General features: G+C 45.1%; 2 protein-coding genes and 4 non-coding genes across 6 annotated transcripts in view; 4 read left to right on the top strand and 2 right to left on the bottom strand.

The window, feature by feature from the left end:
* The window catches only part of LOC6603154 (ecdysone receptor), an 81,727-nt gene that overhangs the window by 16,530 nt on the left and 41,973 nt on the right, over positions 1 to 23,224 (top strand). The window contains exons 4-5 of the mRNA XM_026986174.1: positions 1,565 to 2,146; positions 2,223 to 2,389. Of these exons, the coding sequence (XP_026841975.1) occupies positions 1,689 to 2,146; positions 2,223 to 2,389 (625 nt within the window). The 5' untranslated portion in view covers positions 1,565 to 1,688. The remainder of the gene's footprint in view (positions 1 to 1,564; positions 2,147 to 2,222; positions 2,390 to 23,224) is intronic.
* On the top strand, positions 868 to 941 carry Trnan-guu. The gene has a single exon. It is a non-coding gene; the product is annotated as a tRNA-Asn (tRNA).
* Trnan-guu lies at positions 1,420 to 1,493 on the top strand. The gene has a single exon. It is a non-coding gene; the product is annotated as a tRNA-Asn (tRNA).
* Trnak-cuu lies at positions 11,638 to 11,710 on the top strand. Its single transcript has one exon. It is a non-coding gene; the product is annotated as a tRNA-Lys (tRNA).
* Positions 11,822 to 11,894, bottom strand: Trnar-acg. The gene has a single exon. It is a non-coding gene; the product is annotated as a tRNA-Arg (tRNA).
* On the bottom strand, positions 15,418 to 16,419 carry LOC6603153. The gene is made up of 2 exons (XM_026986179.1): positions 15,746 to 16,419; positions 15,418 to 15,685 (listed from the first exon to the last, which is right to left on the bottom strand). The coding sequence occupies exons 1-2, from the start codon at positions 16,365 to 16,367 to the stop codon at positions 15,675 to 15,677; spliced, it is 633 nt and encodes a 210-aa protein (XP_026841980.1). The 5' UTR covers positions 16,368 to 16,419; the 3' UTR covers positions 15,418 to 15,674.

Raw genomic sequence — 23,224 nt, 5'->3', positions numbered from 1 at the left:
AAAAGTCTGTGCTCACAAAAATAGAATCCAAATAGAATGCACAAATTTTGCATTCGCCATGAATTCGTAGAATTTCCCCTCATTTTCCGCGATTTGTTTGAGTCTCTCAGTCTCAGTCTCAGTCTCTGTCTGGGTCTCCGGCTCTCCTCCCATCTGCTGCTGGTTAATTAACATTTGATAATCCCATTATCAAAGCGAGCGAGGTGTGTGCGATGTGATGTGCCTCCCCTGTTATATAAGCATCCATTGAAATTGGGTCAACGGCGGTCGGTTTGTCGGAGGCGTTCGGTTTCCGTCGGTCGGTGCTGTGGGGGCTGGTCGTGTGACTGCTGCCGCTATGGCCAACGTAAAACGACCTTATCAAGGATTCTGGGTCAATATGCTTACGCCATTTTGTCGGCGCCCCGGTTGGGTGCGTTCATATGGGGGGGCGGCGTTAAGAGGTGTGTGTGTGTTTGTGTAGTGGGTGTGTGGGTGCCGGTGTGGGTTGCGGTGCACTTGAGAATTCAATTTTCACTTGCACAAAAGCACCGCATTCAGTAGGGTTCGAGGGTTGCATGCCACACGTACTTACAGTGCATTAAACTACTGCATTGACCCCGTTCGCCAGGCAGGTAATTGACATCTTGTCATGCTATTCCATTCGATTCGCATAAATAATACAGTTTTCTTTCCAAAATGCCATTGATTAAGTAAATTGCAATAGCAGCGCAATAGACACGTACATATACCCTTCAATTGGTTAGTAGTATTTTTGTTTTGTTTTGAATATCTGTAATCAAGCCCCAAAGCAGTTTCGTTGTGGGGGGCCCCATCAGAGAACATTCCTGCCGCTCAACAACGCCACTTGACCGCGCCAGAACAGCAGCCTCCGTGGCGCAATTGGTTAGCGCGTTCGGCTGTTAACCGAAAGGTTGGTGGTTCGAGTCCACCCGGGGGCGGAACAACCTTTTTTGTATTCTCTTTTCTCATTTTTCACACGATTAAAAAAAACTACAAATGTAAAGGAACTAATGAAAGATATAGCGAGATTTGTGTTAAGTTTTTCTAATTTTTCACAAGATTACAAATCCTAAAACTATAACGCAGTTTGTTAATTGGGAATTGTGTTTACTATTTGAAATAAACTACTTAAAATGTAAATAACAAGAAATATAAGAAAATCTTTTGTAAGATATACAAAAAATTAAAGCCGCCCCCGGGTGGACTCGTGGGTGGAGGCTATAGAAGCAGCGAAAAATTATAGCTACTTCGCGGGAAGAGTTTACCCTATAATTTGTACACTGATGCATCCCATAAAACTGCAATCCCGATTAGATAACGAAGGGGCGTTGATCAGTTCTTCCTGTTTTTGCAAGATTCCAGAATTATACGCAGCAGATTCTCTTTTAATCGCCATATGAAGTGAAAGCGGCAACGGCCTCCGTGGCGCAATTGGTTAGCGCGTTCGGCTGTTAACCGAAAGGTTGGTGGTTCGAGTCCACCCGGGGGCGGCACAACTTTTTTACATTTTTTTCTTCTTGTTATCTTTCAATAATTGAACAAATTGTTCTTTCTTCGACAGGTTTTTAGTATTTTGTGAATTATGTAATTATCATGCATTTGGGCAATATGAAGGCTTGGCCATGTGGTCAGAAGCAGCCTGTGAAACAATCAATCGCTCGTAGGAAGAATCTCGTACATGTAACATGTACCGCTTGAATGCCACACCGCAGCAGCAGCCACAGCCACAGTCACAGCCACAGAAGATTCCCAGCCACATTTTGTTGCAACAACAGCTGGCTGCCGCTGCCACTGCCTCTACCACACTCCCTCCATCCAACAGCCATAGCCATGCAACTGCCGCCCCCGCCCTGACCTTGCATGCGGCCAGTGCAGCGACAAAAACAGCAGTGACCGCCGCGGATGAAAAGCTGAGGCCTACTGCCACACCCACTACGCCCACGACAATTAAAATAGAGCCCATGCCTGACGTCATAGCCCTGACCAGCGGCACAGCAGGCGGAGGAGGAGTGCCTGGAGCTGGAACCCCCACACCCAACAGCAAGACAACAGCAGCAGCGGCGGGTGCTTCGACCTCTGCTGCAGCTGCGGCTGCCAACGGACATTTGGTGCTGGTCCCCAGCAAGCGGCCACGCCTGGATGCGTAAGTGTCCATCGACTCCTCTTCCTCTATCGATCAAGGTCACGCCTAACTGTCTCTCTGTCTCCTTCCTTCGCAGTCCTGAAGATTGGATGTCCACCCCCAGTCCGGGCAGTGTGCCCAGCTCTGCCCCGCCGCTGTCGCCGTCCCCCGGCTCGCAGAATCACAGCTACAACATGTCCAATGGCTATGCATCGCCAATGTCCGCCGGAAGCTACGATCCCTACAGTCCCAATGGCAAAACAGGTGAGTCTTAAGTTGCAAAGAGAAAGCTCGCCAAAGCGAACTTGAACGTGAAGATGAGCAATAGAGGCCGCAAATACTGTAGTTGTGGCATTGCCTGTGTAGGTGGCGTCGCAATGAAAGCTTTCGTTGTCAAATATATGTAGTAGATGTGTAGATGTAATGTCAGAGAACTCCGTCTATGTAGAATGCATGTAATTATTTCTGAGATACGGATACGGTGCGGCCAACGGATTTTGGATATATATTTAGAAAAAAGTTACGAATAAACCATAAATCAGTGTTGGAAAACAAAAAACAACTAATATATGAAAATACATAAACATTTCGAAACTGGCGCAAATCGGCGGAAGGATTGAATGAAATAATTGAGGAACCACCTAGTCGAATGCCGCCCATCTGCTGGTCAATAAGAACGGCTGGGGCACCATGATCTTCGCCGTTCCGACGAGACAGAGGCCTTTCCTCTAAACCCCTCCATTTTATCTTAAAAATAGGTTCCCACGTACATACGTATCTTTTCCCACCAGTTTGTTCACCTGTCGTGCGCCAATAATAGCAGAGAGTTCGGATTAAAATCAGGAAAATGCTAAATTCAATATAATGTGGGATGATGGGGTGGAAAATCTAAAAAGGGAATTAGGCACGAACCTCCAACAGAATAAAGCAAGGACTCGAGAATACACGCCTCCATAGACACACAAGCACGCACACACACACACACACACACAGTCACGCAGACAGACATAAAACCGAGAACGTGCCTTTCACCTTTCACGTGAAAAACGTGGCCGGCTTCAAGGTCACGCACTGCAGACATGCCAAATAAAAGCTGCCACCACCCCCCAAACACCAAAAACACCACTCACCCCCAGCCCCCCGGACTGTAAGCCACGAAATCACCAAAACGCGCCGCAGACAGCAGACAGATGATTAGAAAAGAGAGAGAGAGAGTGAGAGAGAGAAGGAGGGAGAGGGCGGGGTGTGATGGTGCGTGGGAGGTTGGAGCTATAGGCGTCTGACTGACAATGGCAATAAAGTTGAAAGTTGAAGGTCACCAGACGATGACTACTGCACGCACACAAACACACAAACAGACAGACAGACGGAAAGACAGACGGGGACGGGGCAGACACAGACAGCGACGTTGACGTCGTTTTTTGGCACTAAATGCTCGCCCGCAAAGCGTCCTGAAAGGGGGCGTCTGCGTCGGCGTGGGCGTGGGGCAGTGGGTTTTTCGGTAGGGACAACAAACTTTGAGGTGGAAAATACAGACCAACCATCCCTTAGACGTCCATCCCAGCCCATCCCCTGGAATAGCCCCGCCAGACGCACGCACAAGCCAACGCCCTGGACCCGAATTTCAGCTTCAGTTTTCTGGGGGGAACCTTCAAGGTCTCAGCATGCCCTTTACAGAGGAGGCTATGATGGTACTCCACGCGGCTTGCGGCAACTATTGGGTGGACACTTGTACATAGGTGCGCATAGTCGCCTGATTAGGTCCTGTGGGAGTCCTTCTCCTCTTCTCTCCCACTTCAAACGTACAGGGTATTCTACAGGGTATTCCTTTCCCTGTCTCTTCTTTTTTTTTGTGCGGGCTTTTGTGGCAGCACCCTCTCCTTTTGGTTGCTTTCATGACTACTAAAATAAAATGGCTCTCAAGTCGGCCCGAAAATAATCGATCCTTGGGGCCGACACCTGCCTCCTGCCTCCTGCCACACTCTGCGTTTCTGTAGAGCGTTCCCCTCGAATTGTGCGTGCGCTTGAACTTGCCACGCTTTCACTTGTGCCACCCGGCTCGGGGATGTGTCTGGCGGTGCGCGGGCAGCGGCGACCCAAAAAACGAATGAGTCGGCGCCCAGAGTGGGGGGGGGGGGGGGGTCTGGTGGAGTCCAGGAGGGGAGTGTGTAATGAAATCATGCCAAGGCTGTTGGTGCCGCCAGACAGCATCCTCCTTCCTCTTCCACCTCCTCGTCTGATTCTGTGTTATTTTTCCTTTGCAATTTCACTGGCGATTGGCTTTTCTCTCTCTTGTGGGGTCCTGTTCAATGTGGCGTATGCGCAATTCCACGAAAACCATTCTCCCACGAGTAAAGAAAAGGCAAAGGAAACCCCTCCTCGTCTCTCTTTCCCAGCCCCCAAAATGGATGTTTGCATGCTTGATTTCTCTGCCATTTTCTCCAACATTTTCTTGACATTTTCATTTCATTGGTTCTTGGGGTTACGTTACGGGAATTGGAATTGGAATTGGTTATTTATATGGACATGTGGAGATATGGTCCACGGCTCATTAATCTTCTGTGGATGACAAGTGCAAGGTCATTTCGGTTCAAAAACTCAAGGAATAGCGGATAGGATGGCTTTAGGATCTGTAGATCTATCCATCGCTGATCTTTGGCCAATTTCTGAAGCAACTGTACCCGATGGAAAGCCCAAAATTTGATTCATTCATAACCATATCCTCCCTTAACTGTTAATTGCATAAGCAGAGCCTCTCAAATTAGCATAAAAGGTGGCTGCTCCAGCTCCTGCCTGCAGGCACTTTCCAGAGAAACCCAAACCGAAACCGAAACCGAACCAAATCGAATCGATCTCGCATCGCATCGCATCGATTGAGCAATGTATGCAATTAGGTTTCTCGCCGTACCCCCAAATGTCTAGACGGCCAAGCCCATACCAGACCCAGACCCAGACCCAGACCCAGACCCAGACTCTGTTCTTTCAGGGCCTTAATCTGTGCAGGACACGCAACACGAAGGAGGAGCCGTAGAGCTTTTCAAGGTTTCCTTTCCTTCCAAACAATGATTTCAATCATGTGCCTGAAACATGATAACCGTTTGCCGTGTTGTCGTCTGTCTGGCTCTGTGTCTGGGGCTCGGATCGAAAAAAAAAACATAAAAACGAACGATAGGATATATTGTAAGATGGTCCTCGAAGAACTGGTTCTCCGCACCGCTCTCCCCTCTGCCCGGCGGGGCTTGCATTTCCTGATTATGCCATAGAATTTGTTTGTGGCTTGACCAAAATGCGATCCGATCGTTTCGTTCGCTTCGTCCGAGAGGACGCTTCGCCTCTCTTCAAATTTGTCGCTGCGGTTCCTTGGTTCTGGTTCTTCTTGTTCTTCCCGAGTCTGTGTTCAAGGTCTTCCTCGGCGTCGACAGCAGCTGCTTTTTTTTTGTATTTTGTGCTAAGGTTTTTTTTTCTTTTTTTTTTGCAAACAGCAGGTACATTTGTCTGCCATTGTCCAAAAATTAAAAAAAAAAAAAAAACTTTTGCCTTAGTGTGTCAAATGGTCTGCAGGGGTTGCTTAACCACAGCACAGCTCAGAACACGAGCGGACGGACGGAGGGACAGGCGGATGGATGGATGGACTTCAGTATCGGACCGAAAGGCTCTTCCATTGTTTACTCCAAAGCCTCGACCGAAGGCGGCACATGTTTGCGATTCTTTCCTCTTTTTTTTTTTGTTTTTTGTTTTGGTGGTATTTTTGCAGTACATACGTTTTGGTAAATAGCTTGACCTTGATCTTGAAAACATACAAATATACTCGTATGTAGCATATAGATGGGGGAGAAATACGAGCAAGAAGAGTAGAAAGAAAGAGAGGGAGTAAATGAGTGAAAAAAGGGGAGGAAGACGCAACGCTTATTGAGTCCGGTAAAGATTTATAGGGTGCTATCTGGATGCAATTTCATTGAGAAAGGGTCTTAGTGATCCCCCACAAAAATCAATAGAAAATGGACTAGCATTGGAAGCGAGTCGATTCGCTCGTCTAAAACGAAAATTTCGGTTTTTTCTTCTCGCTCACTCTCCGTTTGATTTTGTGGTAGAGACACTACTTGTGGTGGGGCCCGACAATGCTGATTGTTTGTAATATTTTCTTGAGACTGAAATACTTTCGAGTCTTTGAACAGCACCCTGTGTGTGCGAGTGCGCTTCTAACCCAATTAACTTACCAACTGCAGTGCCATTTTGACGATGAGTGATTTTTCAGGGGCTTCAAAAACTGAAAAGTTACCCCCAGAGCTTATGCGAGGAGGGGGCAACGGGCAGGCGAGAGATTCCAAAGGGAAGGTTTAAAAACAAAATTTGAAACCCTGGAGTGATGGCATGGGCAGGGGCATGGGCAGGGGCAAGCGTTACCTAATATCGGTCGTGTGTGTGTGTGTCTTTGTATCTGTGTGGGATTCGGAATACGTGGAAGCATAAATAGGCCAAATGCCATTAGCACAAGAGCCTGCCTCCGTGCGACGCTCTGTCGATGGTGGAGTGGCGGGTTCAGTTCTGTTCTGTTTTTTTTTCGACTATAAATACACATACATACATATATATATAAATGCAATCTCCATGCCGCTTCCCTGTGTGTTTGTGTGCCGTGCAGAACCCGCACAATTAATTCCTTCAAAAAAAAAGAGAACCGAAAACACACAAGAAAGAACCGAAGCTGAAGCCGAAAAAAAATAACAAATTCCCCCGATACACAGGGGCAGAGGCAGGGGCAGGGGCTGGGGCAGGGGCAGGGGCTGGAGCGGTACATATGTGCACATTGGGTTCGGTTTGTCCTTGAAATTTATGTGAAATTTCATTTCGCTTTCATGATGACGACAAAAACTAACATCATAACGACGACAGTGATAATCACGTTGTTGTTTTGATGGATATTCCGATCCGAAAGCTTCCCAGGCAATGCCCCCCCCTTAAGCCCCCTCGCTCTCTCTCTCTCTCGGCCCTGCCTAGTCCCACAAACGTGAGCTACGTGCCACAAATGGATTTGCGGCACTTTCATTTGCATTTGAGCTTAGCGCACCTCCAGGACACTCTTCGTGTCGGGTGATTGGCATTTCCACAAGATTTAAGTGGCATTAATCGAAGAGTGCCCCTCTTGGAGAGGATTCGATAGGACTTAGCAGGTGTCATTAAACTATCAGTTTGCTGTTTGCTTTTTAATTGAGTTTTAGCTAGTTTCTGGCTCTACAAACGCCCCGAATCATGGCCAATATCCCCTAGAAAAACCTTCAGACCATCAAACCGCTGCTCATGGGGTAATGGGGAGAATATTGTATATATATGTATATTCGTATCTGAATGCGAGTACTCATTGCGACTGCTGTTTGCACTTTTTTTTCGCGTATCGCACTTGGCCTTGAATTAATACAGCGAACTTTGGCTTTTGGCGAGTCGCGCGGATCGCGCAAGTTTATCGTGCATCTCTGTAAAAAGATAATTAATTTCATGACAGCAGCAGCAGAAGCAGCGACGACTGTGATAATTACGGAGCGCATTTCGATTTTTATTATTTTTCTTTTCGGGCTCTCTTTCCCCTGTGGCAGACACCAGTGGTTGACAAAATAGGAGAACATGTCATAGAAATAATGGGATGTAAATCAGAAAACAAGTTTCAAATTTTAATTACAAAATTTTTATTTGAAATCAATATTTGGTTCCCCTAAAACTCGGAACATTTTCTTAATAATTGATCTGAATTCTACTACCTGGGGCCAGCACTTACTGAAATCAGTCTAGGACTTGGAAACGTCCTTTATCCGATCCGATCAGTAGATCTACTTTCCCCTTTGTGCAGGCGGTGCCCCTACTTTCTTGGCCTCAACTGTACTTGTTTTTATGCCTATTTTTTTGTTGTTTTAGCTGGTTGCATTTTGTCAACTTTTCGTACGTTGTAGATGTACATATATACGATCAAAATGAAAGCGACGAGTGACTTTCGTTTCGCACAGAGCAGGACAGCGATATGTAAAGTATATATATAGAGAGAGAGAGAGAGAGGAGTAAAGAGAGCTGCACATATACTCGTGCAGAAACACGCGCGATAATTTCCAAAAAAATTCGCCAACAACAAAGCGCAACCCATTTCAAGGTCACACACACAGCTCCACACTGCACACACACACACACATACACACATACACAGGCAGTGGAAAAAAAATCGAGCTACAAAATTTGCCAAAAAATAATAATAATAATAACAAACAGACGCTGGCGATAATTCTGGCAATTTTATATATATTCATATGTTTTCTGTACAGTACGTTTCATTATTGTGTGTACGTACGAGCTTGATAATTCAAAGATGGATCAAAAAAGGACCCTTGAGGTTCGGAATAGGATAGTTTTTAAGCATTTGAGAAAGCCCAAGAGGACAACTCTTCTCCAGGCTGGGATTTCTCTTGAATGTGAAATGAAATTTAATTGAAACTTCAACTGGTTTTCATTTGCCAATTGATTTGGTCGCGATATATATATGTGTATGTACAATACTTTTATTCAATCTTGTATTTATTGCTCATTCGAGTATTCCCCCTCTCCCTCTCCCTTTTCCACTCTGGCTCTTGCTCTTTCTATCTGTGGTGCTGTCTCTTTTCCCCCCTGCGCGACAGTTTATTTATTATTATTAAATCAGGTCAGAGACCCATTAACACATAAATGTACACATATATACTGGGTAATTGGTGGCGATACGAGGGATGGTATGGAGAGCGAGAGAGTAGGAATCGGGGGGCTCTTTATACGTACATATTTCATCAGTCGTCATACGCGTAATGCTCTTGCTTTTGTTCTCTGGTAAGACAGTTGTTTCGCTCTCGCGACAGTCATTCAGTCAGTCAGTCAGTCAGTCAGTCATTCCGTCAACGTCATCAAAATGGCCGCTGAGCAGAAAACAAGTTGATTTTGCCCGAGTGCTAAAAATATATTCATTACGATACACGGACTGGATCAATGGATCAAGATATAATAGATGGAATGGCATGGTAGGCGTATAACAAAGACTATAGATAAATTGTAATGAATGGCGAGAAGAGAGGAGTGAAAGGAATGCATAAAAAAGGGGACAAAAAGGGGCCAAAAACGGGAGCAGATTGTGGGCAAGTAGATGCAATTACAGAAGGGTAAAAAAGGCAAGAGATAAAAGGAAATGGATCAGAGGAAAAGCTGTACAAGAGTTTAAATAAATATAGGGAAATATGTGTGCGTAAACCCCTTTCCTGGCAGTCGAATATCTGCGATTTACCATCTAAAAATGCAGCATATTTATCATAGCGATATCTCTAGCTGAATGAGTGCATTGTACCCCGCATTATTTGGCCATTAATCATAGAAACTTGGACACCTGTGCGCACACCCACACGGATGGATAGATTTAGCCGTATCTTCCATGCCATGAAAAACATCAATCAATATCGAGAGGAAAACACAAACAAGATGGGGCTCTGCCCCTCAGCTGCCCCCAAACGCCATTTGCGTTCTCTTATTTCTACTTTTAATTAATGGACGTCTTTCTCTCTCTCTCTCTCTCCCCCTCTCTCTTTTGCTTTGGCATTCTATTTGTGTTCTTTTTGCCAACTTATGCCCGACAGTACAGCCATAGCCACTGCTATATATATTTGTACTATATATATATATATATATGGTATATAGAATACATATATGTATATGTGTATATATTCGTTGCACTCGACGCTTTGGCATTTGTTGAGATAAGCGTTTGTGTTGTTGCGCGCTGTTAATTTCCATCTGAAAGCGAAAGTGTATATAAATATAGTCGGTCGGTGTCGGTGTCGGTGTCGTTCTAGTGTACTATTTGCACTACGAATGCACATCTATATCTATATATATATATATACATATATGTGGATGACAGCATTAGTCATGGCTTTGGCACCCCACAACCTTTTTTCAAGTTCAAAAGCTCAATTAAATTTATTTACCTGTTGTGTTCTATCGAAACGAATCGAGTACTCTTTTTTTGTGTTGGGGCAAAACAATGAACCTAAGACGCAATAAATTCTGATAATACCTGAACATGAATTTGCCAAAAAAAAAAAACAAGAACTGCATATACAATATATATATATTCCCGAGAAACGAGAACAAAGCATTTCAAATCAAGGCACACAAAAAAACAAAAAAAAAAACACGGCAAACGGGAACAAAGGCCAACGAAAAGCAACAAAACGGGGAGGAGGAAAAAAGGGAAAAGCGAGATGGAAAAGAGAGAGAAAGTCTCCAACTTGAAAATATAAATTAATACACATCCATCATTTTGTTTTGTTCCAATAAAAGATAAACCCATTTTATACACAAGAAAATCTCGCCAGATATGACATAAAGATTGAATAATACCCAAGGGAGGCCATGGCCCTGAAAAGATATCACATCCAGCGAAACTTGAGAGCTCCCTAAAGATATATGATTTTGTTTTAAACTATGTGCTTCTTACCAGCCCCCCGAACCAGCCCCGGCGAACAGCCAAATGGTCGTTATCTTTTCGCATTGTGCGTCGCAGACACCGCGGCGTATGCGTGTTGTGAATCATCCGCCCCGTGTACACGCCACACAGCGACACCCATACACACTTGACCGTCTGCCACCGAAAATACATACAATATTTCGCACTTTTTTTTCGTTTTTGTTTTTGTTTTTGTTGTGCTAAAAGTTTTATGTTCTGTGCGTACGAAAAAATGTGCGTGTTATCGCTCATGAATCGCTCAATGAACTGTGGCGCAAAAAAACAAAACGAGAAGCGAAAAAAATCCACACAATAATAAACTAAATCAAGAGCGAAACAACTTTGATAGAAAGCCAGCCAGTCAGCCATTCAGCCATACAAAAACAACAACAAACCGAATGAATTTTGCCATAAATAGTTGTTGGCATTTACTGTTGTTGCTGTAGTTGTTGTAGTTGTTGCAGCTGCCGAGCCGCGCCGCACAAAAGGGGTGGTGGTGGCAGCAATATGAAAACTATTGCGGTGGGTCAGGGTGAAAATGAAATAGAAATCTATGAATAGTTTCGAGCCAGAGAGCAGCGACAATGAATGAATAAATGAATGAATCGCACGCCCTCTCTCGTTCCCTCTCTCTCTCTCTCTCTCTCTCGGACTGATTAAGCAAATAGTGGAGCTTATTAAAGCGAACAAATTATCGTGTAATGGCGTAGATATAATATATGGCAAACTCTGATACGACGAGTACTCCTCTAGGCACATTTATACAAATTATATATGCAGGCTGTGCGGAGTATTTATGCCCCAATCGGACCACTTATCCACCCCATTGATTCCATTTGCTTTGTCAACCCCTAAGAACTACATTACGCATACGCCATGTGGCCTCCTGCCTGCGTGGGAAGGGCATAGGTTCTAGGTTCTAGGTTCTAGTTCTTCATCTGCTGCCAAAATGGCTTCATCTTTCGGTCCCTCGTCATTTAGGCGATGGGAACGGACAAGACCAAGTGCCCGGCTAGCTCAGTCGGTAGAGCATGAGACTCTTAATCTCAGGGTCGTGGGTTCGAGCCCCACGTTGGGCGAAATTAAATTTTTTCCTCTTTTTTTTTCCAATTTTATTTATTTTCCTGTTTCTCAAGCGGAAAAGTGTGGGAAAAATAAAAATCTATACAAAAGAAAAAAGATAATTTCTGCGATCCTGCCAGGAGTCGAACCTGGAATCTTCTGATCCGTAGTCAGACGCGTTATCCATTGCGCCACAGGACCGGTTGAGAGCCGCCGTGTTGGTGCTTCGTTTTAGGCCGTTTTTTATGTGCCATCAACTGTGTCTATTGTGCGTGTGGGCATCTATTGATAAATGTAAACAATAAACAGAACCGGTTGCCCATCCGATGATCTACACATGTTCGAACCTCGAATCTCTAAGCTTTTTTGTTCAACCAAAAACCCTCCAAAGAATAATAATCTACAAGAATTTATTGGTGCAGACAGACAAAGCAGGAGAATTGCAAATATTTGCTCCACCAATAACAACAAATGCCAAAAAATAAAAGTTCGTAAAGAACGGCAGCAGAAAAATACGCAAAAGAAGAAAAATAAAACGATGGCAACACGTTTTGCGCCTCAAAAAACACGACACAATGACGCTGATTATTGTGGGAGAGGGGGCGTGTGAGTGGGCAGGGCGGCGGCGTCAGATTAGAGGTGGAGGCAGACAGAATTTTTGGGGATACAAAAAGAAGAAAAGAAAGCAAAAATCAACGAAATAAAAAAGTAAAACCAAAATGGCCGACGCGTCGGCTGGGCTGCAATTTTTGTTGTATATAGAAGAGCAGACCCCCAGACTCTCTCTCTCTTTCTCTCTCTCTCTCTGCCCCTCTATATATGTGTGTACATAAGGCTGGGTATGTGTGTGTGTGTGTTTGTAAGGCATTTAAATGAAATTAGAATGAGAGTCATGAACATTTACTGGCCCGTCTGCCCGAGTGTGTGCCAGCCTGTCTCTTTTCGCTTTCGCATGACACAGATACAGATACACCGAGGCACCGAGACACCGATACACCGATACACCGATACATTCGCAGGCAAAGAGAACAAAGCGTAGACGACCGACACTTGATAGTGGGACAGAGGCTAGCCCTGACCCTAATTTTTGGGCAAACAAACATTTCATTGAGGTCTCTCGCTGCTGTCTCTGCTGTTGGGGCCTGGGGCCTGGGGCCTGATGTCTCCACCGGCAGGAGGATAATCCAGAAGCGATCCGATCTAATCTCGTTTCGATTTCGATTTCGGTTTCGCTGTGCAATGTCAATGATCTTCTAGATCCAAAAACTAGCACATTGATCCATAAAAATTGTGTGTGCCTTATTTTGTGTTTTCTTGTTTTTTAATTTCAGCGAATTCTTTTCGTATGATTCGCAGTCGTTCCGTTCTGTTTAGATATTCTTAATTCTGATGTTAATGAACTTTTCTGCTGCAGTTTTGTTGCTTGCGGTTTGGCTTTATTGTTTTCCACTTTGTGATGTCAAATGTTGATTTATTTGTTCACATTTCATTCTACTGTATCTTTGGTTACATTGAAACTGGTTTCAATCAAAATTCTTGTGAGATTTCGCACAACAAAAGCTAAGGATTAAAATGAAATAAAATCAAAGCTTTTCACTTGCGAAAATTACCCCTATATTCATTCAGTTTATAGTTCATGTTTCTCTGATCTTTCGAATGGCATTTCTTGAGCACTTTATAAACATTTCTTTCTACAATCTAGCATATGTATACCCTGCTCCAATTGAGTTCCTGGTTGTGCCTATTATTCCAATTCGTTGTTAAATAAACACAATTTTCAAATGAGGGCATTATCTCAAGGTCGGTCGCCCCTTCAATTGCTCTCTCTCTCTCCCTCTCTCTCTCGCTATCTATCCACACGCCCTCGCATTCGCACTCGCCTTTTGCTTTCACTTTCGTTTTTTTGTGGGTGCTTTTTTTTCTATTTTGGCAAACAACCTTGATAAAAAATAAACTATTTTTATCAGTGAGTGCCGTGGAATGGGGCCAATGGCAGCGGAATCTCTCAGTGTTTGGGGTTAGTGTGCCAATTAATGATTAGATTGTTCCCCCCTCCCCCCCTCCCCCACACTCACTCACACACACGGGGATAGATGTGTTCTATGTGGGTTACTGGGCGAAATCATTTGTGATTCTCTGGGGTAAACAAATTATCTATGCAAATGTCATGCCCCCTCCCCCCCCTGCCCCGCCCAAACTTGATCAACTGTAAAGTTGCTGCCTTTGTTACCGCTCCTCTCCCATCTATAAATAATCACAGTTTTCATTTGGCCACTTGCTGGAAACTTGGCCTGGAGATGCGTCATTTCTTGGGGTCTTTGCGTGAGTTTTCTGAGGTGGGGGGAGGCTGGCCATCAGTGGATACCAATTAAAAGATGCGGGCCCTTCAATGACGTTGGTTGTTGATTACGAGACCCTGACCTGGCAAAGCATATCATAGGGGTGGAAGGTGTGGCTGGAAGGACATGTGATATAGAATTTTGTTTCATTTTCACATCGAAGGCTGTGATGATGTCAATCGAAATCGATTTTATATCGGCGGCATCGCCTAATATGTTTTTATCGATATCAGGCATCAGTCAATGACTTCATCAGTGGCATTTTGTTCTTGCAGCAATCACCGCTAATCGATTGAGCCTTCATCATTATCAGCGTCAACAATCACCACCAGACAGTGAAAAAAAAGTACAAATGAAGGACTGGCAAGAGGGGGTGGGGGGGCGAAGAGAGAGAGGTGGAATTCAGTTGACAAAAAATGTGATCCAGTAAAATACAATGGAATTGCATTTAAATGGCCATAAATCTAAATCAACAAAGTGACAATCGCAAATGAAAAACGAAATGCACAAAAATACACACAGCGATGTTTCCAAGTAAATATATACTAGTACATATATGTATCGGAATACATATGTATGTAGAAATACTTATTCGTATTTAAAGAAATTTTGAGAGCCAGACGGGCAAATGACCCACAAAGTAGCCATAAAAAAAAACACATAAATGAAACGAGACTCGCAAATATGGCGACCCTCGATATGGGGAGACAACGGAAGGAGCAGAAGCAGATGGAGAAAGAGAAAGAGAAGGAGCCCCAAAAGACCCATAGAGATTGCCCCACTGTGCCGCAGCGAGAATTTAACCTTGAGCCGGCGACTGATTACAAAATTGCAATGATAACTGCCACTGACCCCGCAGCAAGCCGAGCAAGAAAGGAGAGAAAAAAGAAAAAAGAGAGAGGCAGAGGCAGAGGCAGAGTAGAAAGCAATCGCTTAATTCTGCGTTGATAAGTCATCGTGCTGGCGGTCCCAGGGAGCGGTACGGCACGGCTTCCACATGGAACAAAACTCGACGGACAGACGCATATTTTTGCATTTGTTTTCTCTTCCTCTTTCCTCTTCGGCGGACGTCAACCGGGGAGTCGTGGGGCCGGTCCGGGGCTGGTGTTTGGGGGAGTCGGAAAGAGCAAATAGAAACGGTTTAGCTCTTGGCGGAAATTGGATAAAAGAAGTAAATGTATTTATTTATTGTATATGCAAATAAATCAACACGAACCAAAAGACTATTCGACATTTCCGTTTGAAATGATTGAAAAGGGAAATCGAAATTTATCGATTCCCGCTGATGCTGTCCCGAGCGATGCTCCTGTCTGTGCGGGGAGGAGTTTGCGGGGCAAGGGATAGCTATCCCCGGTATATCTTTGCTTAAGCGAAAACTCTGGTTGTTAAACATTTATTATCGATAAAAACGATATATATTGTCGATAAAATATAAGGAGAAACTTTGATTCCAAACAGATAGATTTCGTCAAAGCTTTCGATGCCCATATCGATTGTCTCTCGATAAAGACCAAGAAGAGACACTTAATCGATTAGTCGATACCCAATGGGTAATCATTTTTTGTGATTTTCTATGCTGCCGAAACCTTAACAAATTTGTATAATGCCATAACACAAAAGTACGAAGAGCTAGGCATAAGAGCTAATTAATGCCTGAAAGATACGCAGGTTTTCAGAATATTCGATTATTCGATTTATCGGCTATCGACTCACCCTGTATCTTCTGCATCTCCTCGGTGCTCAATATGGGGGGCTCTGTGCGCCCAGGAGTGCTTTCGATCATGGCATTGGGATCGACAATGGACTGGCAGGACATCAGGGACTTGCGCTGCTTCAGGTACTTCATCCAGATACTGGGCTCCACCTTTGGCGCCGCTGAAGGGTTCTCTATGTTGAGATCGAAGCGTCCCTTCTTGACGAACACCTGATTGGTCAGGTGGAAGTGATTGTTCTTTATGAAGAGATTGTGGGGGTACTTCGGCCCCTGGTCCATCTGTTGGTCGCCCATTGCTGATTGGGGGCTGCAGTTTTCGTTGATCAACTGGCGATTGCACTCCTGCAGATCCGCTACCAAGCCCACCAGTTTCGTGTTCCTCTGACGCAGCTCCTGCAACTGAGCGTCGGTCTGCTCTTTCATCGCCTGGTACTGCAGCCACATCTGCTCTTTCGAGCGGGGCTTGCATCTCCCCATCAGACCAGCGATAAAGTAGTGATCCAGGAGCTGAGCAGCCTTGACCAGGGCAAATAACCCCAGCAACAACCACAGGAATGCCCGCACATACCCTGCCAAACTGTTGTCGTTTGTTGGTTCGCTGTCAATCGTTAGGTTTTCCATTGCTGAAAATTTCTGGTGTGATTATGTCGAGACGAGAGTCTGATAGTGATTGGGAATACGTTTGGAGCAGGGCTTACTCGGTGAATGCCCCTGAGGAGACTGCTTCGATTGAGGCTTTGTTTTCGTTATGGAATTTTAAAGGTTTTCTCTGACTTCTCCCCTCGACCCGTGCCATGTCTCGACCCAATTAGAGGGCAAATTGGGCACCAAAGAAATGAAACTTTCGCGGTTCGTGTTAATAAGTTGTGTGTGTCTCGGGGTCGTTGCCAGACGGGTGTCAGACTTCGCCCCCCCCTCGCCCTTCGCCACCCACTGCTCCCCTATTGGTTGTACGTGTGCGTGGGGGGGGGGGGGGTAATTTTATTAAGTGCTCCCGTCTATGTCTACAAAATTATGCTTAATTTTGTTATTTTTATGCGTGGTCTAATAATTGCATTTGATTTTGTTTGTTGTTTCTGTTGTGGCTTTTAGAAGCCACAACCAGGCTATGCTTTACGATACCCTCACGAAAGGTATATCCCGCTTATGGGCAACGATATTTGGGCGGGATATTTGAGGGAATGCTCCAGAATGGTGCCCTGATGAGAACGCTCTCCTTATGATCGTTATCCTTATCCTTTTTACTCCCAGCAAGAGCATTCCCCGTTTTGGCTTAATCCGAATCAGATTTTCCTTATTTTCTTTTGATTTGTTATAACAATTTTCGGTAGCCAGACAGCGATGGGCGGGGGTGCTTGTGGGTTTTCCCCCACTTTGTTGACTTAATTAGGTAAAACTCAGCCAAAAATGAGTAAGAACCGCAGCAAATGCTGTTCTGTTCTGTTCAGTTCTGTTCGGTTCGGTTCGTCGTCGCCTGTCGTCTGTTCGTTCAATGAACTGTCGGTAGGCGCACCGCAAATGATTATTCATACACATATACGTGTACACCTACCTATATTCTGGTATTCTGGTATTCTGGTCTGAGTATGAGTGCACTTTCAGAGTTCACTGGGGACATCTGGGGTAACAACAACTAAATTTTGTGGCAACGACAAAAATTGAGTTTCTGTTGATTCATAAAACAAATGTGAAAGGTTTTTTGAGTAACGATAAGAAGTTAAAACAAACAGACTATCGATAATGGGAGGAATACCCCAAAAGAAGACATGGCAGGTCCCTTCAGTATCCCCACAAGAAACCACCAATCTATGTATCTACGAACCTCCGATCGAGTCCTGCACACGACATGTACGAGGGTTGTGCACCATTCTGGGGCATTCTCTTTGGCAGCTTTCGCTTGTGAGCATCATAATCTGTCGTCATGCACACGACATGCATAATGTGACGGGCTTTCTCCTTCGCTTGTGCGTCTCGAGCATCACGTGGTATCGATGACGTGCCCACCGCTGCTCCATGCGATGGAGATCTTTCAATCGATTCTGCTCCAAAAGGCGAAACAAGTTCAAGGCAGAAGCAAATATAAAGAAAAAAGAAAGAGAGAACTGGAAAGAGAATTGTGCACTAATTAATTGTTTGACGTGCATACAAAATGGTGCGACCGACAGCAGCAGCAGCGCAACAGACTTCACACTTGATTAAATATGTGCAATTTAAAAATAATTTACAAAACTTTCAGCGCGGGCTGGGAGTGGGGCCGAGGTGGGTGCGAGGTGGGGGCAGTGCGGGCTTAAGGGTTGCGTGGGTGGAGGGCAGGCTGGCTTCCAATAGAGTAAAACGCAGATTGTGTTGTGGGAAGTGCGTTGCAGTTATTTCCGTCATCCCAGAAGCTAGCTCTCGCCCGGTCAAAGCTGTCAGACATCGATGGAGGGAGAGAGATAGGGGGGGAGAGGGGCAGCCCTAAGCTCTGGCGCGTGTTGCACACTTGGGCTCCTACACACGCAGAACCCCTACACAACTTCCACCACAGCTTACAAGGTTACAGTAAACAAAGACAGAAGCGAAAGGTTCAGACAGGGACAATACCCTGTCTCCATTATGGAGACCCGATCTTGTAGGTTCTAAAGCATGGAAATACCTACCGAACTCATCATACCCTTGGAAAGACCGCAGCCAGACAACTTGCAAGTACATTCCGCTGTGAATTACAACTGCAACCAGTGTCCATGCCCCTTTGAGTGTTGACATGTGGATTTCAGATGAATTGCTGTCTGCCTGTCCAGTTGTTTGCCATTTTCCGCAGGAAACTACTATGGATAGCTGGCGTGCCAAGGCCAGGCCCGTGCACACGCCCGCAGGCAGACGCCCGGACTACTGTTTAATATGCAATCGATGGCTGGTTACGCTGTCAGGCTGCATCATGATCTAGCACCCTGGAGGATGCCAAAACATTCGCTCGCATATAATTTACGAGTGCACGAGTGTACTCGCGAATAACAAAAATATTCTAGTGCCAGCAACAACGCCTCAAATTGTCACTTGGAATGAAATAATGTCACGCATGTCGGCATAAATCACGAAATATAATAATAATCACATGTAGCATGAATAAAATGAAAGGTACAGTGCGTTTCGTGGGCATAAAAGAGAGGGAGAGAGAGGAAGAGAGCTGTTGAAGCGTGATATGAGGATTGATAGAGTCATAAAAGGAAACCTAAAGCTATGACAATAATACACTTGAATGAATGTACGACTAAGAGCCAACCAATGAGTATTCCGCTCATCCGAAAGTGCTGATTGAACCACCACCAAGGCACGGATCAAATCTGTTCGTTGTCGGGCCAGCTAGTATTAGAGGTATATGTATATGTCTCTGAAACGCACTGTACACCTGCATGTCGTCTCGTCTATAGCTCACAAGAAACTGGCAGCCAGCATCAGTAAATTATTTTAATCAAATTCCAGACACAAGCTAAATATCCATTCCATTCAGCTGTGTCTGGCTCTGGACAGAACCATTCAGAGCTCTGCACCGAGGTGGGAATGAATGGTGGTGGTGGGGGGCCCCACTCAATGGGGCGCTGGGTCCCCCCACCCCCTCTCCTTCCCTCTAGACTGAGACGGTGGTTTGGCATATTGCGGTTTTATGCTTTTATTTGCTGTTTTTTATATATTTTTTTTGTGTTTTCGTAGACAGGCCGTCAAGTGTCGGTGGCAATTTTCAAATTCAATTTGCATTTCGCATTTGAGCTTTAGCTCTGTCTCTGGCTCTGTCTCTGGCTCTGGCGTGACACGAGAAACGTGAACAAATAATAATAAAGATTTTTAATGCTGGCGCGTCGCGACTCCCATGAATGAATTTCGGAAAAATAGCAGGCTCTCCTGCAGTGGGAAATGCAAATTATTTGGGGGGAAAATTGCACGCTTCACAAGCATGCAACACTCGCAGTCAGTCAAGGTTTTTCCGCCAAACAGGGGGATGGCGCGGAAATGAGGAAAAACAGAAGCGACACACAAATGTATCTGAAAATGTGTTAAACTACGGGGAGATGGTTGCTAATTTCTTGTCTATGAATCAAACTGGATTTCGTTTATCAATGAAATGACCTTCTGCGACGAGTATCCACTGGACAGGAACTAGATTATGATACTACTGATATTTTACTCCATATGAGATAATTAATGAAATTCTTTGTATCTTTGTTTCTTTTCAGGTGAGTTATCGATAAGATCGTACGTTTCTTTGGAATAAATTTCCATTTATATTATGCCAATATCTGGTAGAATGGTAAGTGCTGCAATAAAAGTGTTTATGAGAAACAGAAGTCCAGCCATTGCAGGCTCATACAATATTAAATGTTCAATCGACCGATGGCTATTGCCTGCGGCTGTCCATGGGCGCCAAAAAACTGAATTGATAAGAAGAATGCATTAGACATTGTCTGGAGGGGGGGACCAGAACAGAAAACGACACGCAGATAAGCGGCTTTTGTCCATTTCGATATGAATTCCACATTAAAGACTGGAATGTAAAGTGCACTTTGTGACTGCGGGAGGAATACTATTATGCCATCTAATGTCTTTGATTTATGGCATAGAAACCGCAAAGGGAATGGTTTTGTGTATAGAATTAAGGGCTATTGAGAGGTACGTTCTATTATCGAGACAACTATGTATTACTCTACGATTAAAAGCTGTTGTTATATTGATAAACCATCAAGTTATCGATATTATTCGATTAAAAGCTGCTCTTCTAGCGATAAAACATCACATGATCGATATTAATCGATTAAAAACTGTTATTCTATCGAGAAATCATTGAATATTCTACCGTTAATAGTAAATCTTTACGAACATTAATTAAGATGACCGATACATCGATCTACTTCGATATATCGACTAGTTAACATGTTGACTGTTCTCTGAATGCAACTCTTCCATCTTTCTACACTCAATTCATGCTTACCCATCGATATCCTATATGAACCAACTGAATTCTTATCAGTTTTTTTCGATATTAAGTGCATTTCGCACTTTCATTTGGTGCCAATTGATCCCACTGTGCCATGCGCGACCTTCCACCACCCATTTAAGGTCCACTTATGTATTGGAATATATATACGAAGACATGTATGTACTTGCACGCTCTTGTTGGACAACTCCCTGCAATGTACGCTGCCCCCTGCCTCTGCCCCCTGCCCCCTGTCCCCTACCCCCATCCTGCAGTGACTCTGCTGGCCGGCAGTGCCCCATTACATTACATTACCCATTCATAGACGCTTATCGGGAAACAACCACCGATACCCGATGTTTGACTATTTGCCCACACGGCTCGGTCGGTTGGTCGGTCGGTCGGTCGGTCTTTCGGTCGTTCGTTGCATGCCTTTCAGTGCCATGTCTTTCAGTGGTTCCTTGGCCCACGACGACGACGACGACGACGAGTGCTGCGGCCTCAGCCCACTTTTGATGTCATGGGCTCCCTTTTTGCCTTTCCCTCTTACTCTTACTCTCTCGCTGTGTCGCTGTCTCGCTCTTTCTCCCTCGCTCTCTGTCGCGTGGCTTTGACTACCTCAACGGCAAAAAAGCCGCCGCGCCACTGAACGACATTAAACCTGACTTTGCCATTGCCTCTTGCCTCTACGTGCCCCCTGTGCCCCCAGTGCCACTGCCACTGCTCTTTCGCTGTGTGTGTGTGTACCCGAACTCGAACCCGAAACCTCACCGAACCCGCCACGAATCCGCGCCAAACAAGGCAAACCAGACTGGCAAAAGAAAATCCAACAAATTATTATTATGTCCATGCCTATGTCGGGGGTCTGCATCCAATAAGGAGGTGGAGCAGTGCAGAGAGCGTGGAGCTCTCGTGTTGGTAGTGGTAGTGGTAGTGGCAGTGGCAGTGGTGCACGGTCTGTCTCTCATTGTCGGGGTCTCTCGTTCAGTGGATTTGTGTGTCTTCGCATAAATTTTGCAGCTTGTACGACAGGCATCGGAGCCATGTAGACAAGTTTTTCTTTTTCTTTTCCTTTAGCTGTTCTCCACTATCTCCCTCGTCGAGTGCACACAGATGCCCACATACACATGCACAGATGGAGAGATAGCTGGTGCAAAGATACAGATACATAATGTGTCTGTGAGTTGTAAGCAATCGGGAATGGGTGGTGTGAAAAAGGTGTTTTCCCATAAGACAGAACTAGTTCGAGAGACAGAACTAGTTCCCTTTTCGAAAGTGTCAGAGATGGAACTAGTTTTAGGGACTTTTCTTAAGGATTTTTTTTCCAGAATAAATTGAGACTTTTCTAGAACTAGTTCCGGCAATTTTTTGTTCTAGAACTAGGTAGAAATATTTAAAAAAATAATATCTTATCTCTTTCCATCAATGTTTTTGTTTTAGCCTCCCCCCCCACACACTCCAGGGTATGCGCAGTGCCATGCCATACATCAGACATCGCTACCCACTTCCCACTTGCCACTTTTCTCAGTTTCCTCTTTGCTCTTCTATTTCTATTTCTATTTCTCTATTTCTATTTATCTTTTCTGCCGGCGAACTACCCCAACAAACGGCGTGCACACGACTTCCTCTCTATCCCCGCCCCCCGCCACCACACCGTCAAACACCCCCGCAACTAGACAAACGCTCTCTCTCTCACACACACACACAATCGCATGCATACACAGACACACATAGAGATACACTGACTGTTGCACTCACACCCAAACAAATTTGTTCCACTGTACTACTGAACTGTCGTCAGTGGAGGAGGAGGAGGAGGAGGAGGCGGAGGCGAAGGAGAGTCTTCGTCGTTTGGCAGTCGGCCAAGAAGCGTCCAAAGGGGGTGTGTGTGGGTGGGTTTAGAGAAGGCTTGGTGCTTGGTGGAGGAGGGGGGGCAGAGAGAGAGAGAGGCAGAATCTGTGGCAGACATCATTGAATGCAGAAGGCCTCTTCTGGGCGGCAGCTGTATTTGTATGGATAAAACAAACACACGAACAGATAGAGAGTGGGAGAGAGAGAGAGGGATACAGAGAGAGATGTACATAGATGGAGGGCCCCCTCTCCATAGCCCCCCTCGCACCCACACCGCGGGGCACTCTACTCAGCTGTCATTGTTGATATTTTGTGTTTTCAATCTTGAACTCTTTGTGGTTCAATGTGGTGTCTAGCCGCCAACCCCCAAAATGAGACAGAGAGAGAGAGAGAGAGAGAGAAATTCACCACAGTCTAGGCTCTCTCGGTCTCCCCCCCTCTGCCCCCTCGCTGCCCCTGTGGCTGAGGCTGCCCTTGCCTTTGCCGGCTTTTCTATGCGTATGCGTACAGAGAGATAGAGACAAGAGATGGTGGTCTCGTCTCTCTCTCTCTCTCTCTCTCGATTGCAGTTCTCTCTATTGCATTCTACACTTGAACTTGCCTCACACACACACAGATATACCGCCCGTCAGGTGGAGGAGGGTGAGGAGGAGAGTGAAGAGAGAGCGTGTATCTGTAT

Source organism: Drosophila persimilis, unplaced genomic scaffold (genome assembly GCF_003286085.1).
Source record: "Drosophila persimilis strain 14011-0111.01,24,50 unplaced genomic scaffold, DperRS2 tig00000002-arrow-pilon, whole genome shotgun sequence".
NCBI lineage: Eukaryota > Metazoa > Arthropoda > Insecta > Diptera > Drosophilidae > Drosophila > Drosophila persimilis.
The sequence above is the reverse complement of the archived record's forward strand: the minus strand, read 5'-3'. Positions and strand labels throughout refer to the sequence as shown.

Excerpts from the sequence above, each read along its gene's own strand:
- LOC6603153 (XM_026986179.1), bottom strand. The coding sequence starts at position 16,367 with ATGGAAAACCTAACGATTGACAGCGAACCAACAAACGACAACAGTTTG.